The 19,343-nt window shown below is 60.9% G+C and overlaps 1 protein-coding gene across 1 annotated transcript in view; it reads right to left on the reverse strand.

Annotated features, from left to right (window-relative positions):
• Positions 1-360: 360 nt before the first annotated feature.
• The window catches only part of PCYT2 (phosphate cytidylyltransferase 2, ethanolamine), a gene marked incomplete at its 5' end in the record, with an annotated part of 31,366 nt that continues 12,383 nt past the window's right edge, over positions 361-19,343 (reverse strand). Inside the window, 4 exons of the mRNA XM_078885728.1 lie at positions 361-1,146; positions 8,105-8,193; positions 12,129-12,194; positions 15,097-15,162. Coding sequence (XP_078741854.1) covers positions 1,080-1,146; positions 8,105-8,193; positions 12,129-12,194; positions 15,097-15,162 — 288 coding nt within the window. The remainder of the gene's footprint in view (positions 1,147-8,104; positions 8,194-12,128; positions 12,195-15,096; positions 15,163-19,343) is intronic.

Here is a 19,343-nt window from a genome sequence, read left to right on the forward strand (position 1 = left end):
GGGTGAGTGGATGAGTGTGTGGGTGAGTGTGTGGGTGAGTAGGTGTGTGTGTGGGTGAGTAGGTGAGCGTGTGTGTGGGTGAGTGTGTGGGTGAGCGTGTGGGTGAGTAGGTGTGTGTGTGGGTGAGCGTGTGGGTGAGCATGTGGGTGAGTAGGTGAGCGTGTGGGTGAGTGTGTGGGTGAGTGTGTGGGTGAGTGTGTGGGTGAGTAGGTGTGTGTGTGGGTGAGTGTGTGGGTGAGTAGGTGTGTGTGTGGGTGAGTGTGTGTGGGTGAGTGTGTGGGTGAGTGTGTGGGTGAGTAGGTGTGTGTGTGGGTGAGTGTGTGGGTGAGTAGGTGTGTGTGTGGGTGAGTGTGTGTGGGTGAGTGTGTGGGTGAGTGTGTGGGTGAGTGTGTGGGTGAGTAGGTGTGTGTGTGGGTGAGTGGATGAGTGTGTGGGTGGGTGTGTGTGTGGGTGAGCATGTGGGTGAGTAGGTGTGTGTGTGGGTGAGCGTGTGGGTGAGCGTGTGGGTGAGTAGGTGTGTGTGTGGGTGAGCGTGTGGGTGAGCGTGTGGGTGAGTAGGTGTGTGTGTGGGTGAGCGTGTGGGTGAGCGTGTGGGTGAGTAGGTGAGCGTGTGGGTGAGCGTGTGGGTGAGTAGGTGAGCGTGTGGGTGAGCGTGTGGGTGAGTAGGTGAGCGTGTGGGTGAGCGTGTGGGTGAGTAGGTGTGTGTGTGGGTGAGTGAGTGAGTGGTGGGTGAGTGAGTGAGTGGGTGAGTGAGTGAGTGGGTGAGTGAGTGAGTGGGTGAGTGAGTGAGTGGGTGAGTGGTGAGTGAGTGAGTGAGTGGGTGAGCTTATGGCTGAGCGAGTGGTGAGTGAGTGAGCGAGTGAGTGGGTGAGTGAGTGGTGAGCGTGTGGGTGAGCGAGTGAGTGGTGAGTGAGTGAGTGGTGAGTGAGTGAGTGGGTGAGTGAGTGGTGAGCGTGTGGGTGAGTGAGTGGTGAGTGAGTGAGTGGGTGAGTGAGTGAGTGAGTGGGTGAGTGAGTGAGTGGTGAGTGAGCGAGTGAGTGAGTGGTGAGTGAGTGGTGAGTGGTGAGTGAGTGGTGAGCTTATGGCTGAGCGAGTGATGCAAACTCTTTGGCTACTTTCTTTGCGTTTCTCTCTTCATACAGCAGCCTGCAGAGAGACACAGAGACACAGACAGAGAGAGACAGAGAGACAGGGAGACACAGACACACACAGAGAGAGACAGAGAGACAAAGACAGAGAGAGACAGAGAGACAGACAGAAAGAGACAGAGAGACAGGGAGACACAGACACACACAGAGAGAGACAGAGAGACAAAGACAGAGAGACAGAGAGACAGGGAGACACAGAGACACAGACAGAAAGAGACAGAGAGACAGGGAGACACAGACACACACAGAGAGAGACAGAGAGACAAAGACAGAGAGACAGAGAGAGACAGAGAGACAGACAGAAAGAGACAGAGAGACAGGGAGACACAGACACACACAGAGAGAGACAGAGAGACAAAGACAGAGAGACAGAGAGAGACAGAGAGACAGACAGAAAGAGACAGAGAGACAGGGAGACACAGACACACACAGAGAGAGACAGAGAGACAAAGACAGAAAGACAGAGAGAGACAGAGAGACAGACAGAAAGAGACAGAGAGACAGGGAGACACAGACACACACAGAGAGAGACAGAGAGACAAAGACAGAGAGACAGAGAGAGACAGAGAGACAGACAGAAAGAGACAGAGAGACAGGGAAACACAGACACACACAGAGAGAGACAGAGAGACAAAGACAGAGAGACAGAGAGAGACAGAGAGACAGACAGAAAGAGACAGAGAGACAGGGAGACACAGACACACACAGAGAGAGACAGAGAGACAAAGACAGAGAGACAGGGAGACACAGAGACACAGACAGAAAGAGACAGAGAGACAGGGAGACACAGACACACACAGAGAGAGACAGAGAGACAAAGACAGAGAGACAGAGAGACAGAGAGACAGACAGAAAGAGACAGAGAGACAGGGAGACACAGACACACACAGAGAGAGACAGAGAGACAAAGACAGAGAGACAGGGAGACACAGAGACACAGACAGAAAGAGACAGAGAGACACAGAGACACAGACAGAAAGAGACAGAGAGACAGGGAGACACAGAGACACACAGAGAGAGACAGAGAGACAAAGACAGAGAGACAGAGAGACAGAGAGACAGACAGAAAGAGACACAGAGAGAGACAGAGAGACAGGGAGACACAGAGACACACAGAGAGAGAGACAGAGAGACAAAGACAGAGAGACAGAGAGACAGAGAGAGACAGAGAGACAGACAGAAAGAGACAGAGAGAGACAGAGAGACAGAGAGACACAGAGACACAGACAGAAAGAGACACACAGAGAGACAGAGAGACAGGGAGACACAGAGACACACAGAGAGAGACAGAGAGACAAAGACAGAGAGACAGAGAGAGACAGAGAGACAGACAGAAAGAGACACAGAGAGAGACAGAGAGACAGACAGAAAGAGACACAGAGAGAGACAGAGAGACAGGGAGACACAGACACACACAGAGAGAGACAGAGAGACAAAGACACAGAAAGACACAGAGACAGAGAGACAGAGAGAGAGACAGACACAGGCAGAGAGAGACAGAGACACAGAGACAGAGAGACACACACAGAGACACACAGAGAGAGACAGATAGACAGAGAGACAGAGACACAGAGAGAGAGAGACAGACACAGGCAGAGAGAGACAGAGAGAGACAGAGACACAGAGAGACACAGAGACACAGAGAGACAGACAGAGACACACACAGAGACAGAGAGAGACAGACAGACAGAGAGAGAGACAGACAGAGACAGACAGAGAGAGAGACAGACAGAGACAGACAGAGAGAGAGACAGACAGAGACACACAGAGAGACACAAAGACAGAGAGACAGATAGAGAGACACACAGAGAGACACACAGAGAGACAGAGAGAGACAGACACAGAGACAGACAGACACAGAGACACACAGAGAGACACACAGAGAGAGACACACAGAGACACACAGAGAGACAGAGAGAGACAGACACAGAGACAGACAGACACAAAGACACACAGAGAAACACAGAGACACACAGAGAGAGACACACAGAGACACACAGAGAGACAGAGAGAGACAGACACAGAGACAGACAGACACAAAGACACACAGAGAAACACACAGAGAGACACACAGAGACACACAGAGAGACACAGAGACAGAGAGAGACAGACAGACACAGAGACACACACACACACACAGACAGAGACACAGACACACAGACAGACACACACACAGAGACAAAGGTTAATACAAAGATTCCCCGTAAAGCCTTAACAGACTGTAGGGGCAAGTGCTGCCATGAAGGCTACGGGCACTGTGGCTACACACACAGAGGGGGTTGGGTGGCCAGCACAACGCCCGGCCGCCTTTGTCTCCCCAGTGCTAGCGATGTTCACTACACACCACCACCGCTACACCAGGTGACTCATTTGAGGCCGAGGCGACCTAGGGGAGGCCCAGCACCGGTTGAGATCAATCGTCACTGGTGGTGTTGTTGGCTGTGAGCTGGAATCGAACTCGGGTCTCTCCCCCCGTGTCTCTCTCTCCCCGTGTCTCTCTCCCCGTGTCTCTCTCTCCCCGTGTCTCTCTCCCCGTGTCTCTCTCCCCGTGTCTCTCTCTCCCCGTGTCTCTCTCTCCCCGTGTCTCTCTCCCCGTGTCTCTCTCCCCGTGTCTCTCTCCCCGTGTCTCTCTCCCCGTGTCTCTCTCCCCGTGTGTCTCTCTCTCTCCCCGTGTCTCTCTCTCTCCCCGTGTCTCTCTCTCTCCCCGTGTCTCTCTCCCCGTGTCTCTCTCCCCGTGTCTCTCTCCCCGTGTCTCTCTCCCCGTGTCTCTCTCCCCGTGTGTCTGTCTCTCTCCCCGTGTGTCTCTCTCTCTCCCCATGTCTCTCTCCCCGTGTCTCTCTCCCCGTGTCTCTCTCCCCGTGTCTCTCTCCCCGTGTCTCTCTCCCCGTGTCTCTCTCCCCGTGTCTCTCTCCCCGTGTCTCTCTCCCCGTGTGTCTCTCTCTCTCTCCCCGTGTCTCTCTCCCCGTGTGTCTCTCTCTCTCCCCGTGTCTCTCTCCCCGTGTCTCTCTCCCCGTGTCTCTCTCCCCGTGTCTCTCTCCCCGTGTCTCTCTCCCCATGTCTCTCTCCCCGTGTCTCTCTCCCCGTGTCTCTCTCCCCGTGTCTCTCTCCCCGTGTCTCTCTCCCCGTGTCTCTCTCCCCGTGTCTATCTCCCCATGTCTCTCTCCCCGTGTCTCTCCCCGTGTGTCTCTCTCTCTCCCCGTGTCTCTCTCCCCGTGTCTCTCTCCCCGTGTCTCTCTCCCCGTGTCTCTCTCCCCGTGTCTCTCTCCCCGTGTCTCTCTCCCCGTGTCTCTCTCCCCGTGTCTCTCTCCCCGTGTCTCTCTCCCCGTGTGTCTCTCTCTCTCCCCGTGTCTCTCTCTCTCCCCGTGTCTCTCTCTCTCCCCGTGTCTCTCTCCCCGTGTCTCTCTCCCCGTGTCTCTCTCCCCGTGTGTCTCTCTCTCTCCCCATGTCTCTCTCCCCGTGTCTCTCTCCCCGTGTCTCTCTCCCCGTGTCTCTCTCCCCGTGTCTCTCTCCCCGTGTCTCTCTCCCCGTGTCTCTCTCCCCGTGTCTCTCTCCCCGTGTCTCTCTCCCCGTGTCTCTCTCCCCGTGTCTCTCTCCCCGTGTGTCTCTCTCTCTCTCCCCGTGTCTCTCTCCCCGTGTGTCTCTCTCTCCCCGTGTGTCTCTCTCTCCCCGTGTGTCTCTCTCTCCCCGTGTCTCTCTCCCCGTGTCTCTCTCCCCGTGTCTCTCTCCCCGTGTCTCTCTCCCCGTGTCTCTCTCCCCGTGTCTCTCTCCCCGTGTCTCTCTCCCCGTGTCTCTCTCCCCGTGTCTCTCTCCCCGTGTCTCTCTCCCCGTGTCTATCTCCCCATGTCTCTCTCCCCGTGTCTCTCCCCGTGTGTCTCTCTCTCTCCCCGTGTCTCTCTCCCCGTGTCTCTCTCCCCGTGTCTCTCTCCCCGTGTCTCTCTCCCCGTGTCTCTCTCTCTCCCTGTGTGTCTCTCTCTCTCCCCGTGTGTCTCTCTCCCCGTGTCTCTCTCCCCGTGTGTCTCTCTCTCTCCCCGTGTCTCTCTCCCCGTGTCTCTCTCCCCGTGTCTCTCTCCCCGTGTCTCTCTCCCCGTGTCTCTCTCCCCGTGTCTCTCTCCCCGTGTCTCTCTCCCCGTGTGTCTCTCCCCGTGTGTCTCTCCCCGTGTGTCTCTCTCTCTCCCCGTGTGTTTCTCTCTCCCCGTGTCTCTCTCCCCGTGTCTCTCTCCCCGTGTCTCTCTCCCCGTGTCTCTCTCCCCGTGTCTCTCTCCCCGTGTCTCTCTCCCCGTGTCTCTCTCCCCGTGTCTCTCTCCCCGTGTCTCTCTCCCCGTGTGTCTCTCTCTCTCTCCCCGTGTCTCTCTCCCCGTGTCTCTCTCCCGTGTCTCTCTCCCCGTGTCTCTCTCCCCGTGTCTCTCTCCCCGTGTCTCTCTCTCCCCGCGTCTCACTCTCCCCGTGTCTCTCTCACCCCGTGTCTCTCTCCCCGTGTCTCTCTCTCCCCACGTGTTTCTCTCCCCGTGTCTCTCTCCCCGTGTCTCTCTCCCCGTGTCTCTCTCCCCGTGTCTCTCTCTCCCCGTGTCTCTCTCTCCCCATGTCTCTCTCTCCCCGTGTCTCTCTCTCCCCGTGTCTCTCTCTCCCCGTGTCTCTCTCCCCGTGTCTCTCTCCCCGTGTCTCTCTCCCCGTGTGTCTCTCTCTCTCCCCGTGTCTCTCTCTCTCCCCGTGTCTCTCTCTCTCCCCGTGTCTCTCTCCCCGTGTCTCTCTCCCCGTGTCTCTCTCCCCGTGTCTCTCTCCCCGTGTCTCTCTCCCCGTGTCTCTCTCCCCGTGTCTCTCTCCCCGTGTCTCTCTCCCCGTGTGTCTCTCTCTCTCCCCATGTCTCTCTCCCCGTGTCTCTCTCCCCGTGTCTCTCTCCCCGTGTCTCTCTCCCCGTGTCTCTCTCCCCGTGTCTCTCTCCCCGTGTCTCTCTCCCCGTGTCTCTCTCCCCGTGTCTCTCTCCCCGTGTGTCTCTCTCTCTCTCCCCGTGTCTCTCTCCCCGTGTGTCTCTCTCTCTCCCCGTGTCTCTCTCCCCGTGTCTCTCTCCCCGTGTCTCTCTCCCCGTGTCTCTCTCCCCGTGTCTCTCTCCCCGTGTCTCTCTCCCCATGTCTCTCTCCCCGTGTCTCTCTCCCCGTGTCTCTCTCCCCGTGTCTCTCTCCCCGTGTCTCTCTCCCCGTGTCTCTCTCCCCGTGTCTATCTCCCCATGTCTCTCTCCCCGTGTCTCTCCCCGTGTGTCTCTCTCTCTCCCCGTGTCTCTCTCCCCGTGTCTCTCTCCCCGTGTCTCTCTCCCCGTGTCTCTCTCCCCGTGTCTCTCTCCCCGTGTCTCTCTCCCCGTGTCTCTCTCCCCGTGTGTCTCTCTCTCTCCCCGTGTCTCTCTCTCTCCCCGTGTCTCTCTCTCTCCCCGTGTCTCTCTCTCTCCCCGTGTCTCTCTCCCCGTGTCTCTCTCCCCGTGTCTCTCTCCCCGTGTGTCTCTCTCTCTCCCCATGTCTCTCTCCCCGTGTCTCTCTCCCCGTGTCTCTCTCCCCGTGTCTCTCTCCCCGTGTCTCTCTCCCCGTGTCTCTCTCCCCGTGTCTCTCTCCCCGTGTCTCTCTCCCCGTGTCTCTCTCCCCGTGTGTCTCTCTCTCTCTCCCCGTGTCTCTCTCCCCGTGTGTCTCTCTCTCCCCGTGTGTCTCTCTCTCCCCGTGTCTCTCTCCCCGTGTCTCTCTCCCCGTGTCTCTCTCCCCGTGTCTCTCTCCCCGTGTCTCTCTCCCCGTGTCTCTCTCCCCGTGTCTCTCTCCCCGTGTCTCTCTCCCCGTGTCTCTCTCCCCGTGTCTCTCTCCCCGTGTCTCTCTCCCCGTGTCTATCTCCCCATGTCTCTCTCCCCGTGTCTCTCCCCGTGTGTCTCTCTCTCTCCCCGTGTCTCTCTCCCCGTGTCTCTCTCCCCGTGTCTCTCTCCCCGTGTCTCTCTCCCCGTGTCTCTCTCTCTCCCTGTGTGTCTCTCTCTCTCCCCGTGTGTCTCTCTCCCCGTGTCTCTCTCCCCGTGTGTCTCTCTCTCTCCCCGTGTCTCTCTCCCCGTGTCTCTCTCCCCGTGTCTCTCTCCCCGTGTCTCTCTCCCCGTGTCTCTCTCCCCGTGTCTCTCTCCCCGTGTGTCTCTCCCCGTGTGTCTCTCCCCGTGTGTCTCTCTCTCTCCCCGTGTGTTTCTCTCTCCCCGTGTCTCTCTCCCCGTGTCTCTCTCCCCGTGTCTCTCTCCCCGTGTCTCTCTCCCCGTGTCTCTCTCCCCGTGTCTCTCTCCCCGTGTCTCTCTCCCCGTGTCTCTCTCCCCGTGTGTCTCTCTCTCTCTCCCCGTGTCTCTCTCCCCGTGTCTCTCTCCCGTGTCTCTCTCCCCGTGTCTCTCTCCCCGTGTCTCTCTCCCCGTGTCTCTCTCCCCGTGTCTCTCTCCCCGTGTCTCTCTCCCCGTGTCTCTCTCCCCGTGTGTCTCTCTCTCTCCCCGTGTCTATCTCACCCGTGTCTCTCTCCCCGTGTCTCTCTCCCCGTGTCTCTCTCCCCGTGTCTCTCTCTCTCTCTCCCCGTGTCTCTCTCCCCGTGTCTCTCTCCCCGTGTCTCTCTCCCCGTGTCTCTCTCCCCATATCTCTCTCCCCCCGTGTCTCTCTCCCCGTGTCTCTCTCCCCGTGTCTCTCTCCCCGTGTCTCTCTCCCCGTGTCTCTCTCCCCGTGTCTCTCTCCCCGTGTGTCTCTCTCTCCCCCCGTGTCTCTCTCTCCGTGTCTCTCTCCCCGTGTCTCTCTCCCCGTGTCTCTCTCCCCGTGTATCTCTCCCCGTGTCTCTCTCCCCGTGTCTCTCTCCCCGTGTGTCTCTCTCTCTCCCCGTGTGTCTCTCTCTCCCCGTGTCTCTCTCCCCGTGTCTCTCTCCCCGTGTCTCTCTCCCCGTGTCTCTCTCCCCGTGTCTCTCTCCCCGCGTCTCACCGGTTCTGGATGATTCTCTGCACGATGGAGTCTGTCGTTAAATCGTTTCCAGACATCACCACCTGGAATATTCCCCTGTTCTTTGCCTCCTGGACACATCAACAACATCACCACCACCATCAACACCATCATCATCACCATTATTAACAACATCACCATCACCACCACCATCAACACCATCATCATCATCACCATTATTAACAACATCACCATCACCACCACCATCAACACCATCATCATCATCACCATTATTAACATCACCATCAACATCAACACCATCACCACCACCATCAACACCATCATCATCACCATTATTAACAACATCACCATCAACATCATCATCATCATCAACAACATCACCATCACCACCACCATCATCATAACCATCATTAACAACATCACCACCACCATCATCAACAACAACATCAACAACATCATTAACAACATCAACAACATCATTAACAACATCACCACCACCATCAACACCACCATCAACACCATCACCACCATCACCACCATCATCATGATGATTGTTGTGTGTGTGGAGCCAGTGGGGACAGGGGGAGGGGCTAACACCCAGCCCCTACCCAGCCCCTCCCACCTAGCCCCACCCCCTACCCAGCCCCTCCCCACCCAGCCCCTCCCCACCCTCCCCTCCCCACCCAGCCCCTCCACCCATCCCCACCCCCCCACCCAGCCCCTCTCCACCCAGCCCCTGTCCACCCTCCCCTCCCCACCCAGCCCCTCCACCCATCCCCACCCCCCCACCCAGCCCCTCTCCACCCAGCCCCTGTCCACCCTCCCCTCCCCACCCAGCCCCTCCACCCATCCCCACCCCCCCACCCAGCCCCTCTCCACCCAGCCCCTGTCCACCCTCCCCTCCCCACCCAGCCCCTCCCCACCCTCCCACCTAGCCCCACCCCCTACCCAGCCCCTCCCCACCCTCCCACCTAGCCCCACCCTCTACCCAGCCCCTCCCCACCAAGCCCCTCCCCACCCAGCCCCTCCCCACCCTCCCCTCTCCACCCAGCCCCACCCAGCCCCTCCCCACCCAGCCCCTCCCCACCCAGCCCCTCCCCACCCTCCCCTCCCCACCCAGCCCCTCACATTTTTGGATGCCCGACGGACAGACACAATAATCCCCTGTGGGCTGGTGTAACCAGGAGGAGGCTACTAGCAGGACCAAGTGAATCAGCTCAGTGAGCTCTACCCTGATAGGATGGTTGAGTGTGTTGTGTTTGTGTACGTTTGCTAAGGATGGCGTGGTGAGTGTGTGGGTGTGGTGAGTGTGTGGTGAGTGTGTGGTGAGGGTGTGGTGAGGGTGTGGTGAGTGTGTGGTGAGTGTGTGGTGAGGGTGTGGTGAGTGGGTGGTGAGTGTGTGGTGAGTGAGTGTGTGGTGAGTGTGTGGGTGGTGAGTGTGTGGGTGTGTGGGTGTGGTGAGTGTGTGGTGAGTGTGTGGTGAGTGTGTGGGTGGTGAGTGTGTGGTGAGTGTGTGGGTGGTGAGTGTGTGGTGAGGGTGTGGTGAGTGTGTGGGTGGTGAGTGTGTGGTGAGTGTGTGGGTGGTGAGTGGGTGGTGAGTGTGTGGTGAGTGTGTGGTGAGTGTGTGGGTGGTGAGTGTGTGGTGAGTGTGTGGGTGGTGAGTGTGTGGTGAGGGTGTGGTGAGTGTGTGGGTGGTGAGTGTGTGGTGAGTGTGTGGGTGGTGAGTGGGTGTGGTGAGTGTGTGGTGAGTGTGTGTGTGGTGAGTGTGTGGTGAGTGTGTGGTGAGTGTGTGGTGAGTGTGTGGGTGTGGTGAGTGTGTGGTGAGTGTGTGGTGAGTGTGTGGTGAGTGTGTGGTGAGTGTGTGGGTGGTGAGTGTGTGGGTGGTGAGTGTGTGGTGAGTGTGTGGTGAGTGTGTGGTGTGTGTGTGGTGAGTGTGTGGTGAGTGTGTGGGTGGTGAGTGTGTGGGTGGTGAGTGTGTGGGTGGTGAGTGTGTGGTGAGTGTGTGGGTGGTGAGTGTGTGGTGAGTGTGTGGTGTGTGTGTGGTGAGTGTGTGGTGAGTGTGTGGGTGGTGAGTGTGTGGTGAGTGTCTGGTGAGTGTGTGGTGAGTGTGTGGTGTGTGTGTGGTGAGTGTGTGGTGAGTGTGTGGTGAGGGTGTGGTGAGTGTTTGGGTGAGGAGTGTGTGGTGAGTGTGTGGGTGGTGAGTTAGTGGTGAGTGGGTGGTGAGGAGTGTTTGGGTGAGGAGTGTGTGGGTGAGGAGTGTGGGTGAGTGTGTGGTGAGTGTGTGGTGAGTGTGTGGTGAGTGTGTGGGTGGTGAGTGTGTGGTGAGTGTGTGGTGAGTGTGTGGTGAGTGTGTGGTGAGTGTGTGGGTGGTGAGTGTGTGGTGAGTGTGTGGGTGGTGAGTGTGTGGTGAGTGTGTGGTGAGTGTGTGGTGAGTGTGTGGGTGAGTGAGTGGTGAGTGTGTGGTGAGGGTGTGGTGGTGAGTGTGTGGTGAGTGTGTGGTGAGTGTGTGGTGAGTGTGTGGTGAGTGTGTGGTGAGTGTGTGGTGAGGGTGTGGTGAGTGTTTGGGTGAGGAGTGTGGGTGAGTGTGTGGTGAGTGTGTGGTGAGTGTGTGGTGAGTGTGTGGTGAGTGTGTGGTGAGTGAGTGTGTGGTGAGGGTGTGGTGAGTGTGTGGTGAGTGTGTGGTGAGTGTGTGGTGAGTTTGTGGGTGAGGAGTGTGGGTGAGTGTGTGGTGAGTGTGTATGAGTGTGTGGGTGGTGAGTGTGTGGTGAGTGTGTGGTGAGTGTGTGGTGAGTGGGTGGTGAGTGTGTGGTGAGTGTGTGGTGAGTGTGTGGTGAGTGTGTGGTGAGTGTGTGGTGAGTGTGTGGTGAGTGTGTGGTGAGGGTGTGGTGAGGGTGTGGTGAGTGTGTGGTGAGTGTGTGGGTGGTGAGTGTGTGGTGAGTGTGTGGTGAGTGTGTGGTGGGGTGAGGGTGTGGTGAGTGTGTGGTGAGGGTGTGGTGAGGGTGTGGTGAGGGTGTGGTGAGTGTGTGGTGAGGGTGTGGTGAGTGTGTGGTGAGTGTGTGGTGAGTGTGTGGTGAGTGTGTGGGTGGTGAGTGGTGGGTGAGGAGTGTGGGTGGTGTGTGGTGGTGTGTGGTGTGTGTGGGTGGTGAGTGTGTGGTGAGGGTGTGGTGAGTGTGTGGTGGTGTGTGTGGTGGGTGGTGGTGGTGGTGTGTGGGTGGTGAGTGTGTGGTGAGTGTGTGGTGAGTGTGGGGTGGTGGTGTGTGGTGAGGGTGTGGTGGTGTGTGGGGTGGGGTGTGGTGGGTGGTGGGTGGTGAGTGTGTGGTGTGGTGTGTGGTGGTGTGTGTGGGTGGGGTGTGGGTGGGGTGTGGTGGTGTGTGGTGGGGTGTGGGTGGTGGTGTGGGTGAGGTGTGGTGGGTGGTGTGTGGTGGGTGTGGTGTGTGGTGAGGGTGTGGTGAGTGTGTGGTGGTGTGGTGGGTGGTGGTGTGGTGGTGGTGTGTGGTGGTGTGTGGGTGGTGAGGGTGTGGTGAGGGTGTGGTGGGGGGTGTGGTGGGGTGTGGTGGGGTGTGGTGGTGTGTGGTGGGGTGTGGTGGGTGTGTGGTGGGTGTGTGGTGGTGTGTGGGGTGGTGGTGGTGTGTGGGTGGGGTGTGTGGGTGTGGTGGTGGGAGTGTGTGGTGAGGGTGTGGTGAGTGTGTGGTGAGTGTGTGGGTGTGGTGGTGTGTGGTGGGTGTGTGGTGAGTGTGTGGTGTGGGTGTGGTGAGTGTGTGGTGAGTGTGTGGTGAGTGTGTGGTGAGTGTGTGGTGAGTGTGTGGGTGGTGAGTTTGTGGGTGAGGAGTGTGAGGAGTGTGTGGTGAGGGTGTGGTGAGGGTGTGGTGAGTGTGTGGTGAGTGTGTGGGTGGTGAGTGTGTGGTGAGTGTGTGGTGAGGGTGTGGTGAGGGTGTGGTGAGTGTGTGGTGAGTGTGTGGTGAGGGTGTGGTGAGTGTGTGGTGAGTGTGTGGTGAGTGTGTGGTGAGTGTGTGGTGAGTGTGTGGTGAGGGTGTGGTGAGCTTACACTGTAAGGGTCAATGCCATCCCGGTCGACCATGATCTCCGTGGCTCCGTGGCAAACCAGCGATACCTGGGAAAAAACACTCACCAACTCACTCACCAACTCACCAACTCACTCACTCAACAACTCACTCACTCACTCACCAACTCGCTCACCAACTCACTCACTCACCGACTCGCTCACCGACTCGCTCACCAACTCGCTCACCAACTCGCTCACCAACTCGCTCACCAACTCACTCACTCGCTCACCAACTCGCTCACCAACTCGCTCACCAACTCACTCACTCAACAACTCACTCACCGACTCGCTCACCAACTCGCTCACCAACTCGCTCACCAACTCACTCACCAACTCACTCACTCACTCACCAACTGGCTCACCGACTCGCTCACCCACTCGCTCACCAACACACTCACCAACTCACTCACCAACTCGCTCACCAACTCACTCGCTCACCAACTCACTCACCGACTCGCTCACCAACTCACTCACCAACTCACTCACCAACTCGCTCACTCACCAACTCGCTCACCGACTCACTCACTCACCAACTCGCTCACTCACCAACTCACTCACCGACTCGCTCACCAACTCACTCACCGACTCGCTCACCAACTCACTCACCAACTCACTCACCAACTCGCTCACACACCGACTCGCTCACCGACTCGCTCACCCACTCGCTCACCAACATGCTCACCGACTCGCTCACCGACTCGCTCACCGACTCGCTCACCCACTCGCTCACCAACACGCTCACCAACTCGCTCACCAACTCGCTCACCCACTCGCTCACCAACACGCTCACCAACTCGCTCACCAACTCGCTCACCGACTCGCTCACCAACACGCTCACCGACTCGCTCACCGACTCGCTCACCGACTCGCTCACCAACACGCTCACCGACACGCTCACCGACTCGCTCACCGACTCGCTCACCCACCCACCCGCTCACCCACCCACCCGCTCACCCACCCACCCGCTCACCCACCCACCCGCTCACCCACCCACCCGCTCACCCACCCACCCGCTCACCCACCCAGCCACTCACTCACCCACCCACTCACCCACCCACTCACCCACCCACCCACTCACCCACTCACCCACCCACCCACTCACCCACCCACCCACTCACTCACCCACTCACTCACCCACCCAGCCACTCACTCACCCAGCCACTCACTCACCCAGCCACTCACGCACCCACCCACCCACTCACCCACACACCCACTCACCCACCCACCCACTCACCCACTCACCCACTCACCCACTCACCCACCCACCCGCTCACCCACCCACCCACTCACGCACCCACCCACTCACTCACTCATTCACCCACCCAACCAACCACTCACTCACCCACCCACCCACCCAACCACTCACCCACCCACCCACCCAACCACTCACCCACCCACCCAACCACTCACCCACCCACCCAACCACTCACTCACTCACCCACCCACCCACTCACCCACCCACCCACTCACCCACCCACCCACCCACTCACTCACTCACTCACCCACCCACCCAACCACTCACTCACTCACTCATCCACCCACCCACCCAACCACTCACCCACCCACCCACCCAACCACTCACCCACCCACCCACCCAACCACTCACCCACCCACCCACCCAACCACTCACTCACTCACTCACTCACCCACCCACCCACCCAACCACTCACCCACCCACCCACCCACTCACCCACCCACTCACCCACCCACCCACTCACCCACCCACCCAACCACTCACTCACTCACCCACCCACCCAACCACTCACTCACTCACCCACCCGCCCACCCAACCACTCACCCACCCGCCCACCCAACCACTCACCCACCCACCCAACCACTCACCCACCCACCCAACCACCCACCCAACCACTCACCGACCCACCCACCCACTCACCCACCCACCCAACCACTCACCCACCCAACCACCCACTCACTCACCCACCCACCCACCCAACCACTCACTCACTCACTCACCCACCCACCCACCCAACCACTCACCCACCCACCCACCCACCCACCCACCCACTCACCCACCCACCCACCCAACCACTCACTCACTCACTCACTCACCCACCCACCCACCCAACCACTCACCCACCCACCCAACCACTCACTCACCCACCCACCCACCCAACCACTCACTCACCCACCCACCCACCCACCCAACCACTCACTCACCCACCCACCCACCCAACCACTCACTCACCCACCCACCCACCCAACCACTCACTCACCCACCCACCCACCCAACCACTCACCCACCCACCCACCCAACCACTCACCCACCCACCCACCCAACCACTCACCCACCCACCCACCCATCCACTCACCCACCCACCCACCCAACCACTCACCCACCCACCCACCCAACCACTCACCCACCCACCCACCCAACCACTCACCCACCCACCCACCCAACCACCCACCCACCCACCCACCCAACCACCCACCCACCCACCCACCCAACCACCCACCCACCCACCCAACCACCCACCCACCCACCCACCCAACCACTCACCCACCCACCCACCCAACCACCCACCCACCCACCCACCCACCCACCCAACCACCCACCCACCCACCCACCCAACCACCCACCCACCCACCCACCCAACCACTCACCCACCCACCCACCCAACCACTCACCCACCCACCCACCCAACCACCCACCCACCCACCCACCCAACCACTCACCCACCCACCCACCCAACCACTCACCCACCCACCCACCCACCCAACCACTCACCCACCCACCCACCCAACCACTCACCCACCCACCCACCCAACCACTCACCCACCCACCCACCCAACCACTCACCCACCCACCCACCCACTCACCCACCGACCCACCCACCCACCCACCCATCCACCCACCCAACCACTCACCCACCCACCCACCGACCCACCCACCTACGCACTCACCCACCCGCTTGACCCCGTGACCTCTCACCTGGAAGTGGTCTAGGAGGTCAGAGGTGACGGAGTATGGAGCGCCGATCACAACCTCTGAGACAAACTGGGGACACGCGGAGACACGCGGGGTGAGACACACGGGGTGAGACACACGGGGTGAGACACACGGGGTGAGACACACGGGGTGAGACACACGGGGTGAGACACGCGGAGACACGCGGGGTGAGACACACGGGGTGAGACACACGGGGTGAGACACACGGGGTGAGACACACGGGGTGAGACACGCGGGGTGAGACACACGGGGTGAGACACACGGGGTGAGACACACGGGGTGAGACACACGGGGTGAGACACACGGGGTGAGACACACGGGGTGAGACACACGGGGTGAGACACACGGGGTGAGACACACGGGGTGAGACACACGGAAACACACGGGGTGAGACACGCGGGGTGAGACACACGGGGTGAGACACGCGGGGTGAGACACGCGGGGTGAGACACACGGGGTGAGACACACGGGGTGAGACACACGGGGTGAGACACACGGGGTGAGACACACGGGGTGAGACACACGGGGTGAGACACGCGGGGTGAGACACACGGGGTGAGACACGCGGGGTGAGACACACGGGGTGAGACACACGGGGTGAGACACACGGGGTGAGACACACGGGGTGAGACACGCGGGGTGAGACACACGGGGTGAGACACACGGGGTGAGACATGGGGTGAGACACGCGGGGTGAGACACGCGGAGACACACGGGGTGAGACACACGGGGTGAGACACACGGGGTGAGACACACGGGGTGAGACACACGGGGTGAGACACGCGGAGACACACGGGGTGAGACACACGGGGTGAGACACACGGGGTGAGACACACGGGGTGAGACACACGGGGTGAGACACACGGGGTGAGACACGCGGGGTGAGACACACGGGGTGAGACACGCGGAGACACACGGGGTGAGACACACGGGGTGAGACACGCGGGGTGAGACACACGGGGTGAGACACGCGGAGACACACGGGGTGAGACACACGGGGTGAGACACACGGGGTGAGACACACGGGGTGAGACACGCGGGGTGAGACACACGGGGTGAGACACACGGGGTGAGACACGGGGTGAGACACGCGGGGTGAGACACGCGGAGACACACGGGGTGAGACACACGGGGTGAGACACACGGGGTGAGACACACGGGGTGAGACACGCGGAGACACACGGGGTGAGACACACGGGGTGAGACACACGGGGTGAGACACACGGGGTGAGACACACGGGGTGAGACACACGGGGTGAGACACACGGGGTGAGACACGCGGGGTGAGACACACGGGGTGAGACACGCGGAGACACACGGGGTGAGACACACGGGGTGAGACACACGGGGTGAGACACACGGGGTGAGACACGCGGAGACACACGGGGTGAGACACACGGGGTGAGACACACGGGGTGAGACACGCGGGGTGAGACACACGGGGTGAGACACACGGGGTGAGACACACGGGGTGAGACACACGGGGTGAGACACACGGGGTGAGACACACGGGGCGAGACACACGGGGCGAGACACACGGGGTGAGACACGCGGGGTGAGACACGCGGGGCGAGACACACGGGGCGAGACACACGGGGCGAGACACACGGGGTGAGACACACGGGGTGAGACACACGGGGTGAGACACACGGGGTGAGACACACGGGGTGAGACACACGGGGTGAGACACACGGGGCGAGACACACGGGGTGAGACACGCGGGGTGAGACACGCGGGGTGAGACACGCGGGGTGAGACACGCGGGGTGAGACACACGGGGTGAGACACGCGGGGTGAGACACGCGGGGTGAGACACACGGGGTGAGACACACGGGGTGAGACACGCGGGGTGAGACACGCGGAGACACGCGGAGACACGCGGAGACACACGGGGTGAGACACACGGGGTGAGACACACGGGGTGAGACACACGGAGACACACGGGGTGAGACACACGGGGTGAGACACGCGGAGACACACGGGGTGAGACACACGGGGTGAGACACACGGGGTGAGACACACGGGGTGAGACACGCGGGGTGAGACACACGGGGTGAGACACGCGGGGTGAGACACACGGGGTGAGACACGCGGGGTGAGACACACGGGGTGAGACACACGGGGTGAGACACGCGGGGTGAGACACACGGAGACACGCGGAGACACACGGGGTGAGACACACGGGGTGAGACACACGGGGTGAGGCACGCGGAGACACGCGGGGTGAGACACACGGGGTGAGACACACGGGGTGAGACACACGGGGTGAGACACACGGGGTGAGACACGCGGAGACACGCGGAGACACGCGGAGACACACGGGGTGAGACGCACGGGGTGAGACACACGGGGTGAGACACACGGAGACACACGGAGACACACGGGGTGAGACACACGGGGTGAGACACACGGGGTGAGACACACGGGGTGAGACACGCGGAGACACGCGGAGACACGCGGAGACACGCGGAGACACACGGGGTGAGACACACGGGGTGAGACACACGGGGTGAGACACACGGGGTGAGGCACACGGGGTGAGACACACGGGGTGAGACACACGGGGTGAGACACACGGGGTGAGACACACGGGGTGAGACACACGGGGTGAGACACGCGGGGTGAGACACGCGGGGTGAGACACGCGGGGTGAGACACGCGGGGTGAGACACACGGGGTGAGACACACGGGGTGAGACACGCGGGGTGAGACACACGGGGTGAGACACGCGGGGTGAGACACGCGGAGACACGCGGAGACACGCGGAGACACACGGGGTGAGACACACGGGGTGAGACACACGGGGTGAGACACACGGAGACACACGGGGTGAGACACACGGGGTGAGACACGCGGAGACACACGGGGTGAGACACACGGGGTGAGACACACGGGGTGAGACACACGGGGTGAGACACGCGGGGTGAGACACACGGGGTGAGACACGCGGGGTGAGACACACGGGGTGAGACACGCGGGGTGAGACACACGGGGTGAGACACACGGGGTGAGACACGCGGGGTGAGACACACGGAGACACGCGGAGACACACGGGGTGAGACACACGGGGTGAGACACACGGGGTGAGGCACGCGGAGACACGCGGGGTGAGACACACGGGGTGAGACACACGGGGTGAGACACACGGGGTGAGACACACGGGGTGAGACACGCGGAGACACGCGGAGACACGCGGAGACACACGGGGTGAGACGCACGGGGTGAGACACACGGGGTGAGACACACGGAGACACACGGAGACACACGGGGTGAGACACACGGGGTGAGACACACGGGGTGAGACACACGGGGTGAGACACGCGGAGACACGCGGAGACACGCGGAGACACGCGGAGACACACGGGGTGAGACACACGGGGTGAGACACACGGGGTGAGACACACGGGGTGAGGCACACGGGGTGAGACACACGGGGTGAGACACACGGGGTGAGACACACGGGGTGAGACACACGGGGTGAGACACACGGGGTGAGACACGCGGGGTGAGACACGCGGGGTGAGACACGCGGGGTGAGACACGCGGGGTGAGACACACGGGGTGAGACACACGGGGTGAGACACGCGGGGTGAGACACACGGGGTGAGACACGCGGGGTGAGACACGCGGGGTGAGACACACGGGGTGAGACACACGGGGTGAGACACACGGGGTGAGACACGCGGGGTGAGACACGCGGGGTGAGACACGCGGGGTGAGACACGCGGGGTGAGACACGCGGGGTGAGACACGCGGGGTGAGACACGCGGGGTGAGACACGCGGGGTGAGACACGCGGGGTGAGACACGCGGGGTGAGACACGCGGGGTGAGACACGCGGGGTGAGACACGCGGGGTGAGACACGCGGGGTGAGACACGCGGGGTGAGACACGCGGGGTGAGACACGCGGGGTGAGACACGCGGGGTGAGACACGCGGGGTGAGACACGCGGGGTGAGACACGCGGGGTGAGACACGCGGAGACACGCGGAGACACGCGGGGTGAGACACACGGGGTGAGACACACGGGGTGAGACACACGGGGTGAGACACACGGGGTGAGACACACGGGGTGAGACACACGGGGTGAGACACACGGGGTGAGACACACGGGGTGAGACACACGGGGTGAGACACGCGGGGTGAGACACGCGGGGTGAGACACACGGAGACACACGGGGTGAGACACACGGGGTGAGACACGCGGGGTGAGACACACGGGGTGAGACA

The sequence above is a fragment of the Lampetra fluviatilis genome, unplaced genomic scaffold (genome assembly GCF_964198595.1).
Source record: "Lampetra fluviatilis unplaced genomic scaffold, kcLamFluv1.1 SCAFFOLD_750, whole genome shotgun sequence".
Taxonomy (NCBI): domain Eukaryota; kingdom Metazoa; phylum Chordata; class Hyperoartia; order Petromyzontiformes; family Petromyzontidae; genus Lampetra; species Lampetra fluviatilis.